Source organism: Naegleria fowleri, assembly GCF_008403515.1.
Source record: "Naegleria fowleri strain ATCC 30894 chromosome Unknown tig9, whole genome shotgun sequence".
NCBI lineage: Eukaryota > Heterolobosea > Eutetramitea > Acrasida > Naegleriidae > Naegleria > Naegleria fowleri.
In genome coordinates this window covers 351,166-376,924 of record NW_025407941.1, presented here as the reverse complement: position 1 = coordinate 376,924, position 25,759 = coordinate 351,166, and the positions used below count along the sequence as shown (strand labels likewise).

Below are 25,759 nucleotides of genomic sequence, written 5' to 3'. Positions count from 1 at the left end.
TTTGCGAGAGGATTCTTTGTCGGAATAATTTCACTACACCGTCGCGGTGTGTCATTGGGTTAGAATCAAAAAATTGACGTCGAAGATGCATCCTCAACAAGTCGACAGTACTGTTTCATCCTTCTCCTCCTCCTCTCCTTCGCCACTGTCCATGACAACAACCTCGCATCGAGTGGCTCATCTGTCCAAGAAATTTGAATCAAGCCCATCCACAGCCACTGTCAACGGCGTCGGTCTGCTTTCACAGAATGATCCATTCGTCACAACCACACGAGGAACAGCGATGAAGAAGAATGTCATCAACCAGAACAACAACACGACGAACAAGCGCCATACCGTTTCCTATTCCTCGAGCAATTCCGCAAAGAACAAAATTGCACTCTTTGAAAAACAGCAATCTAACAATCAATCCGTGCGATCTGATTTGACAACCTCGAAACCCTTCTCTCAAAGCTTCAAGCAGAAACCTTCTAATGCTTCTTCTTCGTTCATTCAAAATCATTCTAATTCTTCTTCTCCGAAACAGGAAGTCAGAAAAACCATCAAGAGCTTTGAAGATTTGAATCAAAAGTCATCATCAGAGCTTCCCTCTCATCACACACACAACGATGTGAAGCGACACTTTAAACTCAATCCTCACTCACAACAGGACTTTAACAAGAGATTTCACAACATTCTTCACAAGATGGAAAATGACATGCAACAAACAGATCTGTACAAGGAAGCCATGGAAATGCATAAGAGAAAGAGTGTTATGGTAATGACGACTCATACCACAGAAGACAATTCTTCTTGGACCGACGCTGAAGAAAATCGATTGCAACAATTATTGAAATTATTGAGAGAGGAAGCCATGAAACAATTGGAAAAATTGGAGAGCATGATCAAACAAGAACGACATTCCATGAGATTAACCTCATCATTTTCACAATCCTCACCTAATCTTGTTTCCGTAAAAAACAACAAGAAGGATTCTCCATCAATGAGTCAAAATGAAACCATACCTTCGAATGTTGTTGGAAATAATTTGAAAAATGTTCACACCAATCTCATACTTCAAAAGATTCAACATGAAAAAAAGGAATCCATCGAGCAAGCTTTACAACAAGAGAAATCCAAAGATGCATCACTGAGTACAAGCTCGCAATTCCAATTGGTTGGCAAACCTCTGAAAGAACGTCCTCTTCCTGAAACTCCAATATTTATGACCTCCTCTCCTTTCTTATCATCCCCTCGAAAGGTATCTTCTCCTCAGAGATCCGTCCCAGAAATTGAAACTGTTATTGAGGAAAAGAGGAAGAGACTCACAATGAATCCAGATCATGTGGAGGCACTTTTTGAATGGTGATGCAGATCTATATAAATAGGGTGACGATTTTATTATAAAAGTTGGACCCATTCGAATAAACAAATGACTTTGCATTCAAAGAGCTCTTGGTTCTTGGTGAAAATGAAAAAGGCACTGCAACCAAAAAATGGAACATGATGATGGCAATCGGTCCTCTTCAATGATGGTATACAACTCTCGCATACAAACCTTCGAATCGGAACAACAAGAAAGTGACGACGATGAAAGAGGAGAGGAATTAAATGAAAATACTCATGTCGGAAATAAATTCATTAATTGGAAAGAGTACATGATGACAGCTCATTCTTTATTAGATCAGCAAATTACCTCTCGAGTTGAGGAAAATCAAAATTTATCTCTGCTTCAGTTATTACATCATCAATTGGAAGGAATTATAGGTCCGGTCATCAGCAACTCGAAAATGATACAACATCCTCGATTTCCAAACCAATTTTATTTTACAAAAAGTCCACACTTTCTATTTGAGACATTTAAGGAAAGAATTGACACTAAAAAACATGAAATTATTAATTCTCAACGAAAGAATGAGAAAGGATTTATAAAATTTGGGAATTTGATTGGAAGTGAAGAATATTACTTTTTGCTGATTCAAGACTTAATACAAAAGCATCTTAAGGATGTCAGCGATCATTGTGGATTTTTTACAACTTGTTTATATTCTTTAGTCAAACAAGTTCAAAGAAAAAAGAATAATTTTCAACATTCGATCTCATGGATGAAATATCAAAGAGGTCTATCCAAGTCCATTGCATATTTTGTTCAAATATTACTTCCAGAAGTTGTTTTACCAGAGTTGATTAATTTATGCGAATGTGTAGACCCATTTGAAACCCCTGAAGACACTTTGTACAATATTTGCTATACTTTTTTAATTCCTCATGTTAGTTCCTCTATTGCCAACACACTTTCTCATTTAATGATCAACTGGTTGAGTATGATGGACATGCCTGCAATTTACAAGATTTCAGCCAATCGCGAATTGTTTGATTTTATTGTTCATGCAATACCTTTTGCGAACACTGAGAGTGGATCCAAACTGTTACCAGGAATACTCGTTGGAGAAGCATCTTTTGTTCAATCAAAGGTCTTTTCCTTTCATTCACATAATGGAGTCAAATGCCTGCCTTTGAAGCAAGTTGAACTCTCTCATAAGAATATTGAGATCGAGATTCACAAGGATTACATGTCTTTGAAACAATCATTAGCAAAGGAAATTGAAGATTTTATTGCTGAGCTAGAAAGGAACCACATTGGCATTGTTCTTTCAGAAGATATTCTGGACGACATGCTAGTTTTAGCTTTGGCCAAGAGAAATATTCTTTGTATTCATCATGTTTCAGACATGGATCGGATTTGTGAGGTATTCAATGTGATTCCACTGTTGATTCATTCCATTACAAGATACAATAATGACACAAGACGACATGAACTATTAAGCTTTGGAAAATACTCTCATTTGAAAGACCATCTTCTCACTTGCAAATCCATCAAACAGTTACCACTCGGACCCATGAAACAAATGCTCTTTTTGGAACCCACTAATACTGACCTCTCTCCGTATTCAAATTCTGTGCTCATACGTGCTCCCATGGAGTCGCTAGCAGAGACCTATCGAAACTTATTTTTTCGCTTACTGAGATATCTCACCAACTCGTTCAAATTCCTGACACAAGATCCTAACATGCCGACAATCGCCATCCTTTCTGGAGGATGCTATTTCGAGAACAAACTTTCTGGCTTGCTACAATATATCAAGACAAATTTTAAGATGAGAACAATGCCAGAACTGGACTCACTGCTTGAAATGTTGACAGAGACGTATGAAGCAGTGTGTGTGACACTCCTTGAAAACTTAATTCCCAACAAACAACAATGCCATCATCGTGACCTATTAATGCAACTCAAGAGTCGTGACTCAATGATTGTTTCCTTCATGCATACGCCCAAACAGCATGAAACCATTTCTGTCCTTACAGAATTGCATCAGAACGGTGGAGACTCATCCATGAGTAATTTGATAGGTGAAGGGCTTTTAATTGTTCCTAACTCTAAAGCCAATAGAATTGGAATCTATGAGACCCTATCATGCAAGTACAGCACACTCATCAATGTTTGCATGTCTCTCAAGAAATTGCTCGACATGGATGGGTTTTTCTTTTAGCCAAAAACTTTAATATCTAGCTAAATCCTTCCATGCATTGTATCGAAATTCCAACTCCGAATGTTCCTTTGTGATGATTCATCAATGAGTCTTTTATATCTTCTTTAAATTCATTAATTCATTGATCATCACCCAATTTTCATAATCATCATCAAATAATAAAAAATATCATCAGCATGAGCAACCCACTGTTGAAAGTTCTTCAAAGTGAGCTGCGATCTTTATCCGTGGAGGCACAACAGAAGAAATTTCCTGCTATCAAGGAAGCTGCTGACCGTGGAGTGAGGCAACTACGGTCTATTCAAGAGCGTCTGGAGGAGCAATCAATTACTTCGGATCAGGTCGTACATTGTAGGTATTGTTGTTGAAATGATGAGGCAAAGAAATTCATCATTGTCGCTTTTTCATTACATACACTCGTCGGAATTTGACTACCAATATTAACATCAACAACAGCCATCAAGGGAAGCAACGAGGAAATTGTAAAGCCCTTTCTAATTGCATGTGAAAGTAAGAACACCAAACTCATCGTCATTGCTCTTTCGTCTCTCCATCAGATACTTCTTCATAATGCCGTGCCAGAGGTAGGTCAATTTATCATCGTGATGTCTTGGTGTCAATAATAATATTTACGACCATATCTTCTATGTGATAAATTCATGGCAACAACAAATATCATTTCAATGTCATTCACCACAGGCCGGATTAAATATAATTGTGGAAACGGTATCACGTCTCGGTCATCAATCAAGTACAGAAGAATCTGTCTTACTGAAAATCTTGCAGCTAGTTTTGGCAATTTTTACTGCTCGAGGAGGATATGAAATAAGTCAAGCCACTTTGTCCAAGTTGCTAAAATTATGTTACTTATTGAATGGATCGAAAAGTCTCAATGTTGACATGACAGCAAAAGCAACGATAAGACAAGCAACAAGCGCAATATTTGAATTTCTTCGACCCAAAACAGAAGAAAACAATGTTAACGACGAGAAAATAGATGAGGAATCAAATTCATTCAAAAATGCTATTCTTTATTTCAAGGATTTGTGTTCAATGATGGAAGGAGAATCAGGACAATGGTTAGGCATATCAGGAGTTGACAATAATTTCACTTTAGAGCTACTGGATTCAATAATAGCAAATTATGGCAAACTATTTCGAAATGTAAGTGGCCTATTTTAATTTTATTCGTTATTGATCTTCGGTTTTCGGGTTTCACACAGATTACCCAATTTAAACAAATGATTGAACAATTAATTTGTCCTTACATTTCTAACAATTTGAGTAATATTTTATCGGGATCTAGTTCTATGACATTTTCACACTCCTTGCGAGTTTACAAAATCACTTGTTCCATTTTACACTCACTCGGAACAGTTTTACCGTTTGATAGCTTTTTGATGACAATATGCCATCATTTAAAAGACACTATAGAGAAACCAGGTAATAACGGTTGCAACAAACTCCTGGCGTTAGAAGTTGTAAAAACAATTTTCTATGACTACGATCTCCTTTTGTACATTCACCGACATATTTCCTCTACAATCAACATTATTACTTCTGAAAACCATATCATTGCAAAACTTGCAAGCTCAGTAACTCTATACGTCCAACATTTACTAAATTATAACGCAAATGCTACGCCAGGTACTCCACAAGACTTGATTAGCGCTGAAAGATCACCTTCTCAAAACAATCCTGGAATTAGTAGCTTGTCTGCTAAATTATCTCTTGACCTTAATCAAAAACATACAATGCGATTGGATACACTACTCGATAAAACAAGCTATATTCCAACTTTATCAGAGAGTGTAGGTGTATGCCTAGAATGCATTTCTGGCCTTATTATTTCATTGAGTACTATGGCAGGAATACAGAAATTATCGGGAGTTACGAAAAGAAATGAAACCGAAGAAAATGGAGATGAGGAACATGAACTAATAGAAAATAGAGCAATTTGCTCAGCATTTGTGGACATTGTATGGGCTCCCACTTTAACTACTCTCTTTATTTTACTTGAAGTGTGTGATGGTGACGAAAATATTCAGTCAATTTTGAGAAATTACTTACTATTTACGCATACCTGCGGAGTGACTGGACTTTCCGCTCCGAGAGACGCTTTTTTAACCAATCTTTGCAAATTTACTCCAAAAATCAAACTGTCAAAGCGAACATATTCCAGTTCAAACTTCTCCAACACCAGCGATCTTTTCTATACCATACCTGAAGTGAACACCAACAGTGCAAGCAGCTCAGATTCGAATATCATCAAAATGGATGAGCTCAATAGAAAATCAGTTCTGGTGATGAAAATTTTATTCAACATCGCGCACTGTTTAGGAGGATTATTAGGTAGCAGTTGGTACTTGCTTTTGAAAAACTTCCTAGTGATTGACAAGCTGTTAACACAAAGATTACCATTTACCTCTGCTTCTGAAACTGAACAAGAAGATTTGAATATTTTATTTGCGGCACTACAAAATTTATTTATGAGCACTTCTCATTTAAGCGATGATTCGTTGTTGGTCATGCTGAAAGCGCTTTGCAGATTATCTAAAGATACAGTCAATAATCAATTACTGGGAGATAATAGCAAACTTTTTGCCGCACAAAAAATTGTAGAAACAATTCAGGTTAACATCAATAGAGTAGAAAAAACATGGCAAGTGTTTTCTCCGCACATATTATGGCTAATAGAGAATGAGGACGAGCAAGTTCGTAAATTTGCTGTGTCTAGTGTCTCCGAAGTTATAATATCGATGTATCGACCAGAGTATAACAAGTTCAGTTCTAGGTTTGGAAACAAAGATGGAGAATTAGAGACTCCAAATATTGTCTCACCAGACCTTGAAAGAGTTGCTTTTACTATATTTATGGACATTTTCCAGTCATCATCAGATTTTATGGATACAAGAGAATATCTTTTAAACACTCTCAACAGCATTTTACAAAAATGTGGATACAAGTTTTCTACCGCATGGACCGTGTTACTTCCTTTATTGAAAGAATGTGCAGCAATGCCAACCTCCAAAAAGAAGTCAGCTCCAAACTCAAACATCAACAGAGCTAAACTTATACCTTTCGGTTTTAAATGTGTCCAAACAATTGGTACCAAAGATTTGCTGCCGACTTTAGGGTTTGAGTGCCTTACTGAATTCTTTACAGTTGTTAGTGCGTATGTGAAGCAAAGAGATGCCTCAGACTTGAATCTCAGTTTCGTAGCAATTCATTTATTTATGAGCAGCGCAGAGTTTTTAACAGAAAGATATCCAAAGGTTAAAAACGAAGACACTTATCAAGATGACAAGGAAGCTGGTGAAAATGAAGGAGACATGAGTCGTGTAGACGAATTATGGCTCACTCTGTATGAACAGTTAAGAGATTCAACGATTGACAGTCGGCCAGATGTTCGTCATTCCGCTCTTAAAACCCTTACATTTGTGATTGTTTCTCATGGAAATCAGCTCACTAAAAAGACATGGGAGAAATGTATCTCGGACATAATTCTCAAAGTTTTAGATCTGACCCATGAGGCTGCGACATCCGCCGAGACAAATTTAGAGGAACCAGAGTTACCAACAGCAGGAAAAGACAATGCATCAAGTCCTCTAGACTTGGGAGTGGAGGATCCAAAAAAGAAGAAAAAGCAAATCGTTGTACACCATAGCAGAAATACTGCAGCAAAGCAATGGAGCGAAACAAGATCTTTAGTGATCGATTTTTTATCACGTGTTGTTTCTGAGCATGGAAACAATATTCTGAGTTCAATACCTCTTTTTGTCAATAAGGCATGCAACGAAATTACTCTATTTATTCACAAATCCGTTCTATCAAAAACTTCGGAAATTGCAATGACCGCAGTTAAAAATCTTTATGACATGATTAGTTCAACAAGAGGAGAAATTAAGAAATCTCTTTGGAAGGGGGCTTGGGAAGTATGGCATACACTCGCTGATTTTTCTAAATATGTTACCTCAACAGAGAAGAAGGAATCATTCGTTAATGTCGATACTATTACTTCCCTTCTTGAAGGAATTGGAAAGCTCTACGATCAAGAAAAGCAGCTCAAGCAACAAAGAACCGATGATGGAGATTTGGACGAATTTATTTTCACTCAAGAAGATATTGGCAAGGTCATTGATTATCTGATTGATCCATTCCTTACTTGCCAAGCAGCTGTGAATGTACTAATCTTCCCATCTCATGTTCAAAGAGCATGTATGGAATTAGTTCACAAAATTGCTGACTTTTCCGATCAAACAAGAGAACACATTTTCAAGATTCTTCGTAATCATCTTCCATCAAAAGAGGACATTCGAAAGGGTCAAATTGAGACTCCCGTTAAGTTTGCAATTTTACTTCAGAAGGTGATCATTGAAGTGTGTTGCTTGAATGCTCCAGTTACTGTAAAGCGTTTGACTTTCCATCCAATCATTCAACTGTTAGGAGACATGATGCAAACCAAGTTTGTTAAACAGTTGAAAAATCACAAGAGTTATTACTTGTGGAAGTCTTCCGTTAAATATTTCGAAAAAGTAATCAAATCATGTATGGATGAAACACAAAGCAATTTTACCATTGATATTGATGAAGAAACCTGGAATGATGTCTGTCAAGCCATTGAATCTTTCCTGTTCCATGAGAACTATTTGAAGACTAACGATGACGACGATGATGATGATGAGGCGTATGACAGTGAGGAAGATCAGGAAGAGCAGGTTGACGAGAGCATTCTACTCACTAATTTGATTTCTAACTTTATTCTGGTAAACATCGATAGCAACGCCTCTAGCTCTGTAAAACGAAGATTTTTAATGATACTGGAAAAGGCAACACATTTAACTCCAAAGCCTGTCGCCAAACATTCCATGAAAACATTGTTCTCGTTTGTCTCAAAAGCAACCGAAAGATTAGAACAAGTTCAATCAAAAGAAGAAGATCTTGGAAAGAAGGAAAAACTTGAGGTGGATTTAGGAAAGATAGTGTTACCAATTTTGTTTAAGAGATGTAAATCTATTCTGACACAATTCATTCAGGACGACAAGAGGAGTGGAAACTGTCCTCTTCCTAAACCAAGAAGACAAGAGGTTTATAACACTCTCATCGAGTTGAAAGCCATTCGAGTGAATCCACTTCTCTATTGCGAACTTAACAAGTTGTCCGATTCCACACATCAAACTCCAGCTCTTAATGGATATCAAGGACTCGTTGTAAGATTATTCCCTGTTTTGTGTGAGTTCATTTCTTACCATGGAAACAGTGAAGCCATATCAACTGTTTTGTTAGACATGTTTAAGATTGTAAGCAAAGAGTTGGGTATTAACGAGGCCCATGTCCTGGCAGATGAATAAATCACAGGACTTTGCCGAGCATTCAAACTTTAATTTGGGAGAGAAAATTATTTACATCTAACATCAGTTTTTCAAGTCTATGTTTGGTTCAGATGCTTGATCATTATGCCAACAATTTTGTAATTTATTCATCAATATATTTACAAAGGATGCATACGACATCTCCACATTTAGGTTATTGCAAAGAACAATTTTCTTTTTTGGGCCATGACTGAGTAAATCGAACATACATGGCTGGGAACACAGAGGCCAATAACTCTTGTTCAATTTCATGAAAGAGATTGGCACAGTCATCATTCTCGAAATATTGTGGATCAGAGAACAAGGAGGTCACTTTTTCTGCCTTCTTCTTAAGCTCTGAATACAACTCAGTGACACTGTAGAGACCATTCTCGTTATTGAGGAATTTCTTACAAATGTGATTGGCTACCTTACAGAGTGTGGCAGCTCTATTCTCATCTTTAAGAGTGGAGAATAGAGTCTTGTAGTCCTGTACATTCTCCCACAATAACAAGTATTCCAATGTTCCAATGTGAATTCTTTGCAAGCAAAAATTTTCAAGTAGATTCGATCCTTGTCGTCTTTCAACATGGAAGATACCTTCTCCTGAATGTGAGAATCGTTTTTGATACTTGTTTGTAGTTCCTTCTCTTGCTGATCCTTGGTCACGAGAGAGAAATCCAATGATTTGGGATCCTTGTTATATCTGGGAATGGATTTCAAACGATGGAATGGTTGGCTGCTCTCGTTACATTCCTCAAGCAAATTCACATGCCCTAGATTGGGAAAATGAAGCAAAACATCTCTAAAAACCTCTGGTGCTTCATCGCCAAGAGATTGATTCCATTCATAGATCACTTCTTTTCCCTTAACAAGTAAGAACTTGGGCATGAGGAGATTTGAGTTTTTGGCTAACTCCTTGGTGGAATCTTGGTTGAATTGATAGCCCTCGTTGGTGGCCTTCATGTATGGCATCGTTTCCCACGTGCCCATATCTTTCATGTCGATGAAACGAATGGGAAGACACACTTGGCTAGAAGCTTGAACCAATTTCGAAACGTGGACATACTCTGGATCAGAAACTCTGAGCATGTGAGCGACTAGAGGATTCTTGAAATGATCAAAGAACTCATTGGCCTCCTCCTTGCTCTCAGCATGAATAACAATTGGAAGAATTCCAAGTTGAAGTAAACTCTTGTACATTTGAGCCATGAGAACTTGTCGACGCGTGCAAAAACCACATGCACCATGTCGAGTATAACGACGGATCTGAATGAGAAGAGTAAAACGTGTGGAGAGAGTGGCCAGATCAATCTCTTGTTCTTCGTTCTTGAGAGTTGTTGTTGGAGTCGTTGAGTCCACATTGGAGAAGAACAAGAGAGAGAGTGGATTGGTGAGGTGTTGTTCTTGTGGTGGCTGTGTTGCTGATGTGGAGGAAGAGGAAGAGGATGACACGTCCATGAACTGAATTCCACTAATTTGGTTAACGAAGGAGGATAAATTATAAACCTTCAATGAAGAGAGAGCTTGAGAAACAGTGTTTGATGTGATAAGAGTGGTGGCACTACTTGCGTGGTTGTTGTTGGTCGTCGTTGTCATTGTGCTTTCTGCAACAACAGAATCCGAGGGTATTTCCGGAATCATTGTGAGAGGTTGTGTTGGTGGTGGTTGTTCAGTTTTTTTTGTGGTAGCGCGTGTTGGAAGTTTTTTTGTGTGGTTTTGGGTTTGTCGATCCATCTCGATGTCGAGCTTGTTGTGACGACTACCTTTCAACAACGAGATTTCTCGTGTCGGTTTTACAAAATTGGGTATGCGAAAAGGTTGAGCCAATCAGAAAGCAGCAAGGTTTGAGAGTGAAATGATTTTGTCAGGCTTACAACAGTGCACCAATTGATGTGATGGGTCTAGTACTCTCTTGAATGGCGAAGAGATGAAACCTATATCTTTACAAAAATGACACTGACATACGACCAACACACCTTTGTTGGTAGCCAAAATTTTGGCTCTCGTTCAACCACTGTGTGTCACTCTAAATTTCAGAAAAGAGTGAAATAATCTCACACAAAAAAAATGTTTTCTTATCCATCCTATCATGATGATGATCGCTGCCATCACTTCACGCTTCTCCTTGTGATGTTTATTTCATTTAATATATTATTGGTATTTCATTCATCATCATCATTACTCGCTGCATCCATCATGAGGACAAACATGCAAACGAAACCTAGCCAACAACAACAACAATCATTATCATCAATATTATCACTCTCCAAAGGATGGTGTATTCAAAATAGAAACAAAACCATTCATGAATGTGGAATTGAAATTCCAGCCTATGTGAATACCATTCTTTTTCAGAGAAATATGATCGGAGATCCATATTTTCGTTTCAATGATGTGTTGCAGAGATGGGTGGCGTATGAAGATTGGACTATTCGAAATGAGTTTAACACGACTTTAAATGTTGGAGATCGAGTCTTTTTGGAATTTAAAGGATTGGATACAATTTGTGATATTTATCTTAATGATCAATACATTGGATCGAATGTGAACATGTTTCATGAACTCACCATTGATGTGACCACATTCATTCGATCAACAAACAATGTGTTGGTGTTGAGCTTTCAGTCACCAGTGAAGTATGCAAAAAATCAAGCCACAAAGAGTTTATATCCAATTCCTTCGAGTGATAATGAAGAACTTCAACATGGAGAATTATTTCGAAATTTCATTAGAAAAACACAAAGTAGCTTTTCATGGGATTGGGGACCTTGTTTTGTACCAACGTAAGTACATGAAAGATGTTCATGAATTCTCTCAATGATTTTGGAATTGAAAAATGCTTATTCATCCTCATTTGAATCAATCATAACGATAGAGGAATTTGGAAACCTGTGCATTTAGTGACAATTTCTAATTCATGGAATTTCAAAGACGTGTTGGTAGAAATTTTCCCAATCACAGATTTGGAACAAGAATTGAGAAAATCCATGTCTCCATCGAGTAGTCTGAATTTGAAACCTTTATTGACCAGTACTTTTGTGGTCAATGCATCGTTTTTAGTGGATGTTCTATCTCCCACCAGCGCACTTTCCAATGTCAAGTTAAGTGTATCGATTGAAAAAGATCAACAAGTGGCATGTACCACTTCTCGAATCGTTTCAATCATGATGCCTGACATTAATAAGATCATCTTGTCTTTGAGATGCAACCAAGTTCAATTGTGGTATCCTGTTAGCTATGGTTCTCAACCTCTCTACACGATCTATGCTTCTGTCACTACTCAATCATCGACAAGTACTCTACAGAAAAGAATTGGATTTCGAGAATTTAAAATCATTCAAAAGTCTATTGGAAAAGATGATCCTGTCAATGATCCCAGCAAATCATTTTATTTCCAAGTGAATGGAATACCAATTTTTGCAAAAGGATCCAATTACATTCCATCAGACTCATTCCTTGATCGAGTGAAGGATCAAGATATTTACAATTTATTAGATTCATTTCTAGAATCAAATCAAAATACTTTACGTATTTGGGGAGGAGGTAATTTTGAAAGAGATTCTCTATACGATTATTGTGATGAGAAGGGAATTTTGGTATGGCAAGAATTCATGTTTGCGTGCAGTGTCTATCCACGAGATGATGCATTTCTCTCGAATGTTCGCACAGAAATTGAACAACAAGTGTCACGCTTAATGCATCATCCTTCAATAATTTTGTGGAGTGGAAGTAATGAAAATGAAGCTTCATTGTGGGGTGATACTTGGTATGGACCTGTCATTTCGTCGTCGAACAAGATGAGATATATAGTGGATTATGGTGTTCTGTATTTTGACACTGTTCGACAAACTCTTTTAACCATAGATCGATCAAGAAATTTCTGGCCTTCTTCACCATCAAAAGGAGTCATTAGTGAAAATCCCTATGTTGGATATTGGACAAATCCTTATGGTACTTCACTTGGAGATGTTCATTACTATGATTACAATACTGTTTGTACCAATGTTGATAATTTTCCAAGAGCAAGATTCATGTCAGAATATGGTCATCAATCCTTCGCCTCTTTGGAAACATTCAAACCAGTGACACAGCCTCAAGATTGGTTTTTCAATTCGACCTTAATGAATCATCGTCAACATCATCCACTGGGAACTGAACAAATTTTGTTTCAAATTGGAGTTCATTTCAAAATCAATATTAATAGTTTGTATGGAAATTTCAAGAATTTTGTGTACCTTTCTCAATGTTCACAAGCACTCTGCATGAAAGCTCAATCCGAATATTACAGAGCGATGAGAGATGATCCAAATGTTCAAACACATGGAGCACTCTATTGGCAACTAAATTCAATTTGGCAAACAGTGGATTGGGCTTCGTTAGAGTATGGTGGAAAGTGGAAATTGATGCATTATTTTGTGAAGGAATTTTTTGCAGAAACGATCATTCTTTCCTACGAGCAAGGTGGATGGTTTAAGGTGGTTGTGACAAGTGACAGCTTGAAGCAGCAATCACTTACCGCCACCATTAATCTTGTCACCTATTCTGATGGCTATGTTAAACAATCGATCAGAATTCCTAATATTATTCTCACTCCATTATCAGGAACCATGGTATACGCCAAAATGACAGAGCTAGTAATATTAGAGAGTTTCTGTTTTCTCGCTCGAAACTGTTTCGTTCATTTGAATTTACAGGACTCTGTGACAAATCGAACCATTTCTGAAAATTTTCATTTTCTGTCGCCACTCGCTCAAGTGGATTTACCTCAAGCCACTGTGAAAATTTCAGGAGCTACATTTGTAAATAGTAACATAGTGGAAATTACTGTACTTTCAGACAACGTGGCGTTCTATGTTTGGTTTGATGTATTGAAATATCAAGGCCGATTTGATAGAAATGCAATCACCATGTTGAAAGGTAGAGAGGAAAAGATTAGATTCATGTCTAAAAATCCAATTCAAAGTTTGAATGATTTCATTTCTGATATTTCTATTATTCATATTGGAAATACATTTTAACATTCATTACTGAAAATGGATTCATTTACAACTTTGAGGAAAATCTGAGGGTAAAAGAGTTTCACTTTGCCTAATTTGTAGTGTACATAAAGGTCTTCAACATTGGTTTTTCTTGTGTTGAACTCATTTCAACTTTCGAAAAAGTCATGTTTTGTGAATTTCTTTCTTGCTATTGTGGCGGCCAGCTGGACTCAGTGATGCATTTTCAAACACCACCTTTTTTCTCAGAAACACACGTTCCATTTAGTTCATTTCTCATCAGCAATCTTCAACTTTGAATTGTTTGACATCAAGTTTGGAAAAAAATGTACGCACAATACGTCAAAGTGATCATCACATTAGAACGTCTCGCCAAAGTCCGAAATGATCCCTATCCTCGATTATTACTTCTCTTATTTATCGTCTTTATATTTCTTCATGCTTTGGAAATGTACATTGCCAACAAACTCACACTCTACGATCGATTTGAGAATATGTTTGCGAATAGTGTTTTTATTTCGTTTATTTGGCCAAATTTTGTTCCGGCGCAATTAAGGAAAGTTGCAAGTTTACTTTATCAAATTACACGATGGAATGTGTGGTTGAATATTCAGGGCATGTTTGATGGAATGGATCGATTTGTAGAGAAGTATATCGCACCGATCACTAGAATTGTGCTTTTCATGTTAATGTCTTTTACGATTTTGAAAATTATACAGGTGCAATTTTTGAGTGTTCAAGAGAATGTGGAGAAAGAAGAAATTCTTGTAACTGTTGATGGATCATAGAATATGTGTGTTTTGGACTCGATTTATCCAATCGTGATGAAATTTGATGAAAATATATTAATAATAATTATTCATACTGCAACAATGAATATGTTTTAGAGATGATGTCTACAGGAGAATTACAAAGGCATGGTTTCGTTATTGGAACATCATAAATTTTTGATTTCTAATTTTTCAGGAATTTTTCCTTCGAACTTCATTATAAGATCAACTATCTCGTGTAATAAACACGATGAATTAAGACAGAATTCTCTTAATGTGGCATATGGAATATTTGTAGACGTTTCGTGCAATGTTTAATAATTCTTGTTATTAGCATTTCTCAATTCTTTAGCAATCATCTTCTTATAGGCCTGAATGCCATCTTTGTATTGTTTCACAGCTCCATCTTTCACTTCCCAAATTTCTTTAGCCACTTGATCAATCAATCTAAAATCGTGTGAAACTAACACAAGTCCTCCAGTAAATGCATTAATTGCTTCAGCCAATGAATCAATCGTTTCTATATCCAAGTGATTCGAAGGCTCGTCAAGGAAGAGAATATGTGGTTGCTTGAATGCAAGCCATGCAAAGATCAATCTTGACTTTAACCCATCAGAAAGGAATTTAATGGGACTTGTTTGTCGTCCTCCAGAAATTCCATATTGTCCAAGTTGAGATCTCATAATTTCAGTACCATTAGAATTGTTGTCAAATGTATCGGGAAATTCTTTGAACATCCATTCGAGTGGTGTTAAATTTTCATCCAATTGTTCAGTCAAGTGTTGGTGGAAATGACCAATTCGTAAATGAGAATGAACAGAAACGTCACCATAGACTGGTTTCAATTGTTTGACCATGAGTTTGAGTAGGGTCGATTTTCCAGCACCGTTTGGACCAACAAGAGCAATACGACTGTCCATATCCACACCCAAGTTCAATCCCTTGAATAAAATTTTAGGCTCAGGAACGAGTTCTGTTGCAGGATAATGGAATTTGACATCTTGGAATTGTAGGATTGGAGTTGGTAATTTGGTCACTTCTGGGAATTTGAATCTAAATATTTTGTCTTGAGAAACTTTCTCTGTGAGACCTTTCTCCATCATTTTGTCCAATAATTTCTCTCTTGATTTTGCTTGACGAGACAACTTGATCGAAGTTTGGCCAAATTTGTTGATAAAATCTTTCATTCTCTGAATATCGTCTTGTTCGGATTGATAACGTTTCATTTGATTGGTTTCCAATTCTTCACGAGTTTTCACATACGTATCATAATTTCCTCCATAATAAGTCAATCGTTGATCCTTCAAATGAATAATGGAAGTACAGACGTTATTAAGGAAATCCTGAGAATGTGAAATAATAATCAAAGATTTTTCATATTCTTTCAAATATTCTTCCAACCAAACCACTGTTTCCAAATCCAAGTGATTACTTGGTTCATCCAAAAGAAGCAAATCAGGTTCAATAAATAGTGCTTCTGCCAATGAAATTCTCATTCTCCAACCTCCTGAAAAATCTCTTGTTGGTTTCTTTTGCATTTCACTTGTAAATCCTAAACCATGTAATAATTTAGATGCTTTGGGTTTGGCCCATTCAGGATCTAATTCCTCTAAACGATCCATAATGGCCTCTTGTCTTTGATGAGAAGTTTTTGGATCGTTTAATTCTCGATTCAATCTTTCTCTTTCCTTGTCAACACTTGAAAGGACATAATCGAGAGCACTTTTTTCTGTTGGTTTTGCTTCTCCGTGTAACAAATGGACAGAAATTTGTTTTGGAATTGGAATCATTCTTCTACCTAATACTTTTAACAGAGTGGACTGAATTGTGTCATTTTGAGTATATTTGTGAATGGTCCCAACAAGTATGGATTGAGGAATATGTGTCGTATGGACATGAATAATATGGTCAATGAACAAAAGAAATGCAACAAGAAATTCAAAAACATACCTTTCCTGAACCATTCAAACCAATAAGACCATATCTCGTACCACGATTCAAACACAAATCAGTGTCATCAATCAAATCAATGGATTGAGATGAAAACGGAGAAGAAACACTCACAGAAAAGTGATCAAATTTAAGGTCCATGGAAAGAGGATGTGAAGACAAATTTCCTGTGGCTGCAATATGCAATGTAGAGGTGGAAGCGTCTTGTTGAATTTCACTTTGTTCGTCATCGCTGTCATAGGAAGGAGCAGTGGTTGGTGATGAAGAATCGGAATTGGTGGAGGATGAGGAAGATGACTTTTTCATGTTCTTTTTCTTTGCCATTTTGAGAGTGGGTGGGACGTGAGTGGGAGAGTGTGTGTTGATGAATGAGCTCTTCTTTGTCAAGGATGACGATAATTGGTGGTGAGAGTATTCTTGTGTGTGGAATTTTTTTTCAACAATTTTTATCTTCAAATAACAACTTGAAAGAGGTCATCTGTTGCTTGTCGACAGGAGTCTCGTGTCACCTAACGCTCATGATGACTTGAAGGAGTTTCCATTGAGTTTGAATGGGTCGGCAAATTCTGTACTTGTTGTTGGGATTGTTCTTGCTGCTGTTGTTGATTCAAAACGATCATCTCATAGCAATACTTTAGAGCCTGAAAGAGCACGTGTGCCTTCTCAGTCGACATGTTCACTGTTTCAAATTCTTCTTTGTTTAGTTGGATACGAGTGCCATTGGTCATGACACACACGACTGTGGAGCTTGCTTGTCCATTAATTCGTGTACCACCAATATCAACTTCAAAGGATTGAATCAAATCATATGGTACAATACAATGTTCAAATAAAAGATATCGTGAGAGAGGTGAAGAAGGCGAGCAATCATTAGGGTAAGATCTCTTCTCTAGCCTTAATTGTTGATTATTAAATACAAGGTAATTGGTATGATTTGGAGGAGGTTTGTCATTCATCTTTCCTTCCACTACCACAATGATACTCATTCCAAAGATATTTGAATTGGATTCTTGCAATTGAAAACAAAGATTATTCGTAGAATATTCGTGACAATGAGGCCACATTTTACCCACAGTGGGAACTCTGGAATTGACTCGAATGCCATTTCTTTCTTGTTGTTGGTAGGAATATTTAATTCCAAAGGGTGAAGAAGTGTTTCCATAACCAAAGGCAGGTCTTGCATGAGGTTGTGGAATGAATGGATTTTGAGAAGATGTTGTGGAGGATTGAGGAGTGAAAGTGAATGGTGGTTGAGAGTGCGTTTGAGGTTGTTGTGAAAAGCGTGGTTGATGATGAGATGGTTGAGAAGGAAGAGGATAATTATTCATTAATGCGTGGTTCTGGTGAGAAGGAGGAATAGTGGATAGTGACGGTTGTTGATCAATTAATTGATTTTGGAATCCACTATTCGAAATGGAGTGAGATGGTGGCAGTTGATAATTTTTCCCTTGACAATTCTGTTCTTTTTTAGAATATTCCTTCTCCTCTGAAGTTGAATGAACAGGTGTTGTTGTTGCGCTGATGGGATATTGTTGAGCTATTTCACTTGTGCCATCATTGTTCAATAACAATGGACAAGTCGTGGAAAGAGAAGAAGGAGGAGCAGAAGGCTCGTTCATCATCATGCCCTGGGCCAGTGGTTGAGGTTGTGATTTCGATGTTTCAAGGCTTACCTGATCATGGACGAGTTGATTCGGTGGTGGCTGATTCATCATCATCCCGTTATTAGTAGGAGGAACCTTTGGGTAATTATTGTTAACCATGATCATAGAACTCTGTATTTGTTGTTGTGGTTGTTGTGGTTGCAGCTGTGGGTGAGAGGAAGCATAATGATACTGATGAGGCTGCGTTTGCGATTGTGATTGTTGAGGAGATCTTTGAGAAGATACTGGACGTTGTTGTTGCTGTTCATAACCGAAATATTGAGAAGAGCCAGTAGCCTCGACCTGTCGGGAATAATTGGACCCGAACAAGGCTGCCATGAGCAGAGAGAACATGAATTTTTTTTTTCTCTTTTCCAAAAAATTATTTGAAAATCCAGAACGAAATGGAAAGAGAACCTTTCTGCTGTCAAATGAAAAAAAATAAAGACGGAAAGTTTCAAGAAAATCATGGGTGCCAACTCTGCTCGTGTTCTGCATCGCGTGTGTTCACATCATCATTTTGAAAAGCTCTCATCATCTTGTCCATGCGATGGGACATTACACTCTCTCATGTCCATCCCAGTCGTTTATTTCCTTTTCGGAATGGTTTGGAACGAATCTACCATTCATGTTTTATGATCCTTTGCAATATAATTATGACGTATTTATTGAAGGACTAAAACAATTGCAAATTGCTCATGTAAGAATTCCAATTCATTGGTCACTATTAGAACCTCAAAATGGAACTTTGGATTCGGTGTGTGTCACGACTCGATTTCACCATGGACAAATTATACAAGGCAAATATTTCGAGTTTGTTTTTTATTGCAGGATCTCCGAGATGGATCAGTTCAAATCCTTCCGCCACCAACTATGATCAATATCCTCCAACGAGTATAGAACCATTTATTTTTCGTGTGAAATGGTTGCTCGACAAATATTCCACGAAAGGTCTCGAAATGATTCAAATATGGAATGAAGTGAACCTTCCTGCCTTTTGGGCACCCATGGAAGATCCCCAAGCCTATACACATTTACTGAATGCCACCTATTCCGAGCTCAGTATGAAATCGAATGTGAAAATTGCAATGGCTGGAATGGCTTATTTTAGTGAAATGCCTTTTCATAACCAGAAAATCATGTTCTACAGCTTGGAGGCATTGGATGCCTTCAATTATTGTGATATTGTTGCGTATCATCCATATTACAATACGCCAGAAGGAAATATTCCACAAGTGAATGCTTATGATGTTGAAATGAAAGCACAAGTCGCGAATCAATACTTGTCTCAATTTGGAAAAAAGATTTATGCCACAGAATGGAGATGGTCGACCTACACGAGTGATTTTTCTGAACAGCCATTCATTACTCTTAGACAACAAGCGGATTACATTTTGAAACGATTGATCATGCTCATGTATTGTGTTTTGATCGTGTCTATCAGTTTTCATTGTTTGATTTTCCACCTTTGGGTAAGTGAATTTCTAAAGTTCCATGTTCTCTAATGTTTGAAAATTGTTGAAAAAATCACCCAACATAGGTTTCAACACTCGAGATACCTATTATGGATTGTTTAATGCCTCGACAACATCCACTCTTCTTGGAAAACCTTCTTTTTATGCGTTAAAGAATTTTCTCTCTTTCGTGATGGATGGAAATGAGAATTCGACCTTGAGTGATCGCTCGTTGATCTTGTTGAAAACTTCCTCACTACTCGTTCCAATGAATGATCCTGGAAATATGCATTCATTCACAGTACAAAATTCAAATGGAGATGTTTTATGGATGTATTGGATAACAAGTTCTGATGCAATGACCAATCCATCCGTCACTTTGGATGCCTCTTCTTTCATTAAGCAGAATGAATCCTCCTCCTCAATGAGGTTGTTAGTCTATGATCTGATTGAGAATGTGATGGAAGTGAATCGAACAATTTTAGATGTGAAACATGTGCAAGTGAATGTGAGGACAACATTTCGAGTTGCAAAGTTTTCAATGATCATGAACAATCATACAAATCCTATTCCACCACAGAAACACGAGTCATCTGTGAAACGTTTCGCATCATCAAGAGTGTCTTTGGCTGCAAGGCCATTCATTGCACTTTTGGTGACATTTATCTGTCACGTTTCGTTGGTCATGTTCTTATAATAATTACCTGAACTTGGTGATTTGGAACAACTTGAGAGGAATCTGTGGTCTGACCTAACATTTTAGTAACAACCTCAATTTCAAACTCAGCATTCTTTACAGCAAGTATTTATTGATATAAAGATAAGCAAATGCAGGATATGCAATGGACAGACTCAAGAAACTAATAATGGTATAAATTCTTACACCCAACGAGTGGACATAACTCTCGGAAACTGCCAAAATCAAAAACGCAAATGCATTGGCCCATGAGCCAAATACAAACATGTACAACACCCAATTTGGAATGAAGAGCTCACTGGTGACCATTGACACCACCATTTGTAAAATTCCCATTAGAATGAAATCAATATGAGCCTGAAGCACTCGACGAAAGTTAAGCATGGGTGAAGAGGCTGTTTTTGTGGAGCGATTAGCAATGATCATGGCCAAATACCATCCGAGGCAAATGGCAAAACAAATTTCACACAAGCCTGAGGCAACAAGGATATGTTTGTGAGAAGAAGAAGAAAAAGACGGAAGTGTCATGCGGAATTTTTTTCAAAGTGTGTATTCTCTAATATGATTGGTTTGTCCTTTTGATGAAAATGTCACGAACAAGATGATCATCCATCGTTTTTTAATACCGTGGTCCTCGGGCAAGCACAAAATGTTGGATACAAATTTTCAATTATATGGATCTACAACTTATCTCGAAGAGAAGGGAAGAGAAGGGAAGGGAAGGGTTCTTGCACCTTTTCAGTTTCCAACAACATTCTAATCCCTTCCTCCGTGTGGTAACCTGCAAATAGACCTCGAAATTCAATTTGAAGCTCTCATTTGGGATGTTCTCATGTGAATTATAGAAAGCAATTCTTTTAAAAAAATGGCTCAAAAAGACGTTTTAGTGGCATACATTTTGTGGTTCTTCCTTGGATTCCTTGGTGTGCATCGATTGTACTTGGATCAACCACTTTGGTTTGTGATTTATTTCCTTACTGGTGCATTGTGTGGAATTGGATGGTTGGTAGGTATCAATAATAATTGAATGTTGTTATTGTTTCATCATGTTGTCACTGATTACTTCTAGATTGATCTGTGTTTGATTCCGTCAATGGTGGACCGTTGCAATCAAGCAAATAACACTGTTTACAGTAAGTAGAGTGACTAGTGCAGTTTTTCAAATTGATCATCACTATTCCATCACAATGACTATTTTCCAAATTTGTATTAACTACAGCTACCACGACCACGACCACCTATACCACTCCTACTGCTCCACAACAAGGTGTCTATCAACAACCATACAATTAATTAAATATATTGTCGTGATGACATTTTATAAAATCTTAATTCATAATATATTATTTCTGTGATGATGAGGATGCTGGGGTTGTAACAACTGCTTCTGAGGAACTCTTCTTCAAGTAAATGTCATCAGCAATGAGATGATTAAATTCTCGATGTTTGACCTCATCCATACGCATTGCGATCAGTACGTCCCGTAATGTTGAATCCTCCGCTAAATGGTAATAGGAGATGGCAATTTCAGGCTGTGTGTTGGTTTTCAATGTCAAATGACAGTGATGTGAAAATCAAATTGTAAATCATGTATGTCAATTAAGTACCATGAATATGTCCACAATAGTTTAGAATGCGAGAGACTTACTGCTTTTAAATTTTCAATCTTCTTCTCATCTATTTGTTTCAACAAGTCACCATAACTCGTCACTGCACTCTCTGCCAAATAACCCACAAAACGATGTGAAAATCTTTGACCAAATATGGCATAAATATAAAAGTAATACTGTGAAAAGGTGATCTGTGCAAGAACCATGATGAATCGTTCAAATATGTTCTGATTGTACAATTCAAGTAACAACAGCAAGTGAATACGATGATTTTCAGCTGGAAAAATTTGCCTCAGTCATAACCCTTTGAAATCCATTCAACTAACTTACCTTCTTCTAGTAAGGCACCCACACGAAGATGTTCATGTTTCTTTCTTTGGCTTGGTTTTGTTCGCAGAGAGGCAAAGTGACGCAACATTCCACCAACCTTAAAAGTCATGCATGTATCGAGATCATTGAATAGAAATTAGAATATCCAATGACCAACACCATCAAAAACTCACCATTCCAGGAGTTGCTGCCATGGTTTCTAAGAACACAGCATATCTAATTGTATTCCTTCCAAATAAGAAATTCAGTATTCTGGCGACACATTTCTTAGCCCACCATTCAGCCCAACGATCGACGCGATCCCTCGGCTCAAATCTTCGATGATTTAAAAACTCATACATTTCTGATTTTGGATCCAACATGAATTCTTCAACTTGTTTAATATTTGTCAGTTTCTTTTGAGCTTGCATCTTATTGATGATTTCAGCCTCTGTCAAGTGCTCATAATTAAAGATATCAAACAGTGAAGAAGAGGCTTGCATACTCAACGGATTGTGAGATTGAGCATACCATTCAAACAGAAACCTTTGAAATCGTTTTAGAGAAGCCTCGGAAGAGCTACTTGAATGACCTCGTGCTTCTTCTTCGTGCTCTTTCCGATTAAAATTTTGTGAGCGACTTCCTTGGTCATGAAATTTACAGACACTATGAAATTTATGGTTGTTTGGATCATGATTCCATTGAATTTTTAGAATTCCAGGACTCTTGTGATGAGCATAATTCCTCCAGAAATAATCATGTAAATATTTCGAGAATGATTGTTGGTAGAGAGGGATCGGATTTCGTTGTTGCATTTTTTTATGTTGTTTTCGCTGAATCATTTCTTCTCAACATCAAGATGTCTCATTAAGATGTCCAACTCGCATATTTACTCTTAATCTCTGTCTTTTGTAAAAACATTGTAAATGTCACGGAAATGTTATTGCCAATGAAACTCGACAAGTGTGACAATGTTACAATACACAATTTCTGCGGCATCTCTCTTGACACAATTTTTCATCAAATTCAAGCGTATGAGCTTTTTAAATGTTTCTCCTTTCGAGAGGGTAATAGCTCCTTCGTTGCGTAATGAATTTTGTTCGAGATCTAAATCAGTCAAACTTGGGAAAATGGCTTCTGAAAAGGTCTTTGCTTGCTCCCTCGTAAGATGACATCGTTTTAAATACAATGTTTTGAGTTTGGTTAAATTATTGTGTGAGAAATATTTGAGGGCATCGTTCGAAAGATTATTTCCACTCAAATCAAGGAATGTTAAACTTGTTAAATTTCCTTGCAAAACGTGTTGGAGACTTCCTCCTCGAATACCATTATCAGGAACAGATAAACTTTGTAAATTGATCGAATATTCAGATTTTGCAAGTGCAATCAATCCTCCATCATAAATACAATTTCCTGAAAAATCAATTCTTTCAATTTGTCGCATGACATGACTTGTCGCAATCACAGGCGCTCCATTTGGTCCAATACTATATCCTAAATCTAATTCTTTGAGAGAAATTAAACATTTACAGTTCACAATCATGGGCAAATATTGAGCTAATAATTTTCCACCAAACAAAAAAGATTTGACATTTGAAAATCTTCCATATTGACATGCTGCAATAAAACTTTCTGAACTTTTTTGTGAATCGAATAAAAAACGAACAGTGGATCGTGTTGAATTTCTAACACTTTGCATCCAATTTTTACAAACTGAATATGCCACTCGGTGCAACCATGTAAATTCCATACATGGAAAAATATGAGTCACAATCACTTCTAAAGGAATTTCATGAAAGATTCCGAAAATAATTTCATCATCCTCGCGATACTGGTGATGATGATGGAATGGTGCGCTTGTTGAGTTTGGATCTGAATTTTCTTCTGACAAGTATTTCATTTCTTTATCGGGTACTTCTTGAATATAATGATTCTTTGTTCGATCCTGACTGTTGGAGCAAAGATGATCATCATCAACTTGTGACGGAATGGTGTTGTTGTTTCGAAATTCAAAGACATCATCATCTTTGTGGCTCATGGCATATGTCAGAGAGGTAAAGATTGAAAATTTCATTTTTTTGTCATTTTTTACCTGTGCGAAGATTGGAACCTCCCAACTTGAAAAAGGTTATCCATGCCAAAGCCATCTCTCTCTTCACTCACCTCTCTAAAACAAATTTCATTTCCAAGAAACATTTCGAGTCCATTAACTCAAGCATTCGGTCAGCAATTAAAAGACGAATGCTCATCGATGTGAGAACTCCTTCGGGTTTCTTTCATCTTCCAACAACACATTCTGGTTTGAACATTCCTTCAATTGTCGAATTAATTGAGCATATTCACCTTGATGCTCATGGCCAACCATCCTAACAATCTCATCAGAAAGGCCTACGTTTTCGGAATGTCACATCATAAGGACACCGAAAACAACATTTTTCATCACTGGAAGTCTAACCTTAAAGAATACAACATCTCTGTCAAACTCAACAATCAACAATTTTCACTTCCTCAACTCTCAGGAACTAACTTTGAAATTCACACTGATGGATCCCGACAGAATGGTAAATCTGGAATGGGAATCAACATTTACGACCACAGTCACGCGCCAAAACAATTATATTCACACTCACTCAGAATTCATGATGGATATTCACACAACATAGCTGAACTCGCATCCATCCTTACTTCTATTCATCTTCTACCAAACCACTCCAAAGCAACAATTCACACAGACAATCAAGTTGCAATCCAAGCTCTCAAAAAGAACTATCGAGGACGATTCCTCCTCTTCTATCGAGAATTTCAGAAAATAATTAGAGCTAGAAATCTTCAAATTTCTCTAAAGAAAGTAAAGGGACATAAGGACCCTGAAAATATCAAGGTCGACGCTCTAGCCAGACAAAGTCTCTCACAACCCACAATTTTCGACATCAGACAACTCTTTGGCAAACAACGACTCCTTACCAAGACAGGTATCATCATTTTCAATCAAAGAGAAATGACTCGGACTTTTCACTACAAGAAAATGACAACAAAATTAGATAACAATCCCAACCTCATTGATCATGTTCATCAAAAATCCCTCAATATTAGATTCTTGAAAGCGAAAATCTCACCCAATTACAAGTATGGAGAATTATTATCGACTCTCATATTAGACACTTCACAGGCTTCTATTGCCCTGACTGAGAAGTCGAGTCCAATCTCCACCACTACATACATGAATGTCCAAAGCTTGACCCTGTGAGATACTTCTGTGAAATGAAGATCTCCTCTTTAATCTCCCAACCATGTACAATCACTGATTCGAATTCGTGGTTTAATCCACATCGTCTCCGGTTTCCTACCCCCAGATAGTGATGCAATAAGGCAGGTCCCAGCTATTGAAAGGAATTGGCCTGAAATCCAAGTACTGTTAGCCCTTTTCGTTGGCAAATGCCACAGC

General features: G+C 37.2%; 14 protein-coding genes across 14 annotated transcripts; 8 read left to right on the top strand and 6 right to left on the bottom strand.

Annotated features, from left to right (window-relative positions):
• Positions 1-85: 85 nt before the first annotated feature.
• FDP41_011360 (uncharacterized protein) lies at positions 86-1,348 on the top strand (the record flags this gene model as incomplete). The annotated part of the gene is made up of 1 exon (XM_044701760.1): positions 86-1,348. The coding sequence occupies one exon, from the start codon at positions 86-88 to the stop codon at positions 1,346-1,348; it is 1,263 nt and encodes a 420-aa protein (XP_044567143.1).
• A 127-nt stretch (positions 1,349-1,475) lies between these two features.
• Positions 1,476-3,530, top strand: FDP41_011359 (uncharacterized protein; the record flags this gene model as incomplete). Its single annotated transcript, XM_044701758.1, has 1 exon — positions 1,476-3,530. One exon carries the CDS (start codon positions 1,476-1,478, stop codon positions 3,528-3,530), a length of 2,055 nt encoding a protein of 684 aa, XP_044567142.1.
• A 176-nt stretch (positions 3,531-3,706) lies between these two features.
• On the top strand, positions 3,707-8,881 carry FDP41_011358 (uncharacterized protein; the record flags this gene model as incomplete). The annotated part of the gene is made up of 4 exons (XM_044701757.1): positions 3,707-3,881; positions 3,987-4,114; positions 4,230-4,694; positions 4,754-8,881. 4 exons carry the CDS (start codon positions 3,707-3,709, stop codon positions 8,879-8,881), a joined length of 4,896 nt encoding a protein of 1,631 aa, XP_044567141.1.
• A 175-nt stretch (positions 8,882-9,056) lies between these two features.
• On the bottom strand, positions 9,057-10,525 carry FDP41_011357 (uncharacterized protein; the record flags this gene model as incomplete). The annotated part of the gene is made up of 2 exons (XM_044701756.1): positions 9,057-9,371; positions 9,482-10,525. 2 exons carry the CDS (start codon positions 10,523-10,525, stop codon positions 9,057-9,059), a joined length of 1,359 nt encoding a protein of 452 aa, XP_044567140.1.
• A 567-nt stretch (positions 10,526-11,092) lies between these two features.
• Positions 11,093-13,902, top strand: FDP41_011356 (uncharacterized protein; the record flags this gene model as incomplete). The annotated part of the gene is made up of 2 exons (XM_044701755.1): positions 11,093-11,667; positions 11,760-13,902. 2 exons carry the CDS (start codon positions 11,093-11,095, stop codon positions 13,900-13,902), a joined length of 2,718 nt encoding a protein of 905 aa, XP_044567139.1.
• A 305-nt stretch (positions 13,903-14,207) lies between these two features.
• Positions 14,208-14,669, top strand: FDP41_011355 (uncharacterized protein; the record flags this gene model as incomplete). The annotated part of the gene is made up of 1 exon (XM_044701754.1): positions 14,208-14,669. One exon carries the CDS (start codon positions 14,208-14,210, stop codon positions 14,667-14,669), a length of 462 nt encoding a protein of 153 aa, XP_044567138.1.
• Positions 14,670-14,965: 296 nt separating this feature from the next.
• FDP41_011354 (uncharacterized protein) lies at positions 14,966-16,925 on the bottom strand (the record flags this gene model as incomplete). Its single annotated transcript, XM_044701753.1, has 2 exons — positions 14,966-16,471; positions 16,602-16,925. The coding sequence occupies 2 exons, from the start codon at positions 16,923-16,925 to the stop codon at positions 14,966-14,968; spliced, it is 1,830 nt and encodes a 609-aa protein (XP_044567137.1).
• A 185-nt stretch (positions 16,926-17,110) lies between these two features.
• On the bottom strand, positions 17,111-18,583 carry FDP41_011353 (uncharacterized protein; the record flags this gene model as incomplete). Its single annotated transcript, XM_044701752.1, has 1 exon — positions 17,111-18,583. One exon carries the CDS (start codon positions 18,581-18,583, stop codon positions 17,111-17,113), a length of 1,473 nt encoding a protein of 490 aa, XP_044567136.1.
• Positions 18,584-19,026: 443 nt separating this feature from the next.
• Positions 19,027-20,395, top strand: FDP41_011352 (uncharacterized protein; the record flags this gene model as incomplete). The annotated part of the gene is made up of 2 exons (XM_044701751.1): positions 19,027-19,716; positions 19,874-20,395. The coding sequence occupies 2 exons, from the start codon at positions 19,027-19,029 to the stop codon at positions 20,393-20,395; spliced, it is 1,212 nt and encodes a 403-aa protein (XP_044567135.1).
• A 96-nt stretch (positions 20,396-20,491) lies between these two features.
• FDP41_011351 (uncharacterized protein) lies at positions 20,492-20,923 on the bottom strand (the record flags this gene model as incomplete). The annotated part of the gene is made up of 1 exon (XM_044701750.1): positions 20,492-20,923. One exon carries the CDS (start codon positions 20,921-20,923, stop codon positions 20,492-20,494), a length of 432 nt encoding a protein of 143 aa, XP_044567134.1.
• Positions 20,924-21,260: 337 nt separating this feature from the next.
• Positions 21,261-21,688, top strand: FDP41_011350 (uncharacterized protein; the record flags this gene model as incomplete). The annotated part of the gene is made up of 3 exons (XM_044701749.1): positions 21,261-21,401; positions 21,465-21,528; positions 21,615-21,688. 3 exons carry the CDS (start codon positions 21,261-21,263, stop codon positions 21,686-21,688), a joined length of 279 nt encoding a protein of 92 aa, XP_044567133.1.
• A 50-nt stretch (positions 21,689-21,738) lies between these two features.
• Positions 21,739-23,129, bottom strand: FDP41_011349 (uncharacterized protein; the record flags this gene model as incomplete). Its single annotated transcript, XM_044701747.1, has 4 exons — positions 21,739-21,927; positions 22,044-22,282; positions 22,336-22,432; positions 22,509-23,129. 4 exons carry the CDS (start codon positions 23,127-23,129, stop codon positions 21,739-21,741), a joined length of 1,146 nt encoding a protein of 381 aa, XP_044567132.1.
• Positions 23,130-23,254: 125 nt separating this feature from the next.
• Positions 23,255-24,388, bottom strand: FDP41_011348 (uncharacterized protein; the record flags this gene model as incomplete). Its single annotated transcript, XM_044701746.1, has 1 exon — positions 23,255-24,388. One exon carries the CDS (start codon positions 24,386-24,388, stop codon positions 23,255-23,257), a length of 1,134 nt encoding a protein of 377 aa, XP_044567131.1.
• Positions 24,389-24,667: 279 nt separating this feature from the next.
• FDP41_011347 (uncharacterized protein) lies at positions 24,668-25,561 on the top strand (the record flags this gene model as incomplete). Its single annotated transcript, XM_044701745.1, has 1 exon — positions 24,668-25,561. The coding sequence occupies one exon, from the start codon at positions 24,668-24,670 to the stop codon at positions 25,559-25,561; it is 894 nt and encodes a 297-aa protein (XP_044567130.1).
• Positions 25,562-25,759: the final 198 nt, after the last annotated feature.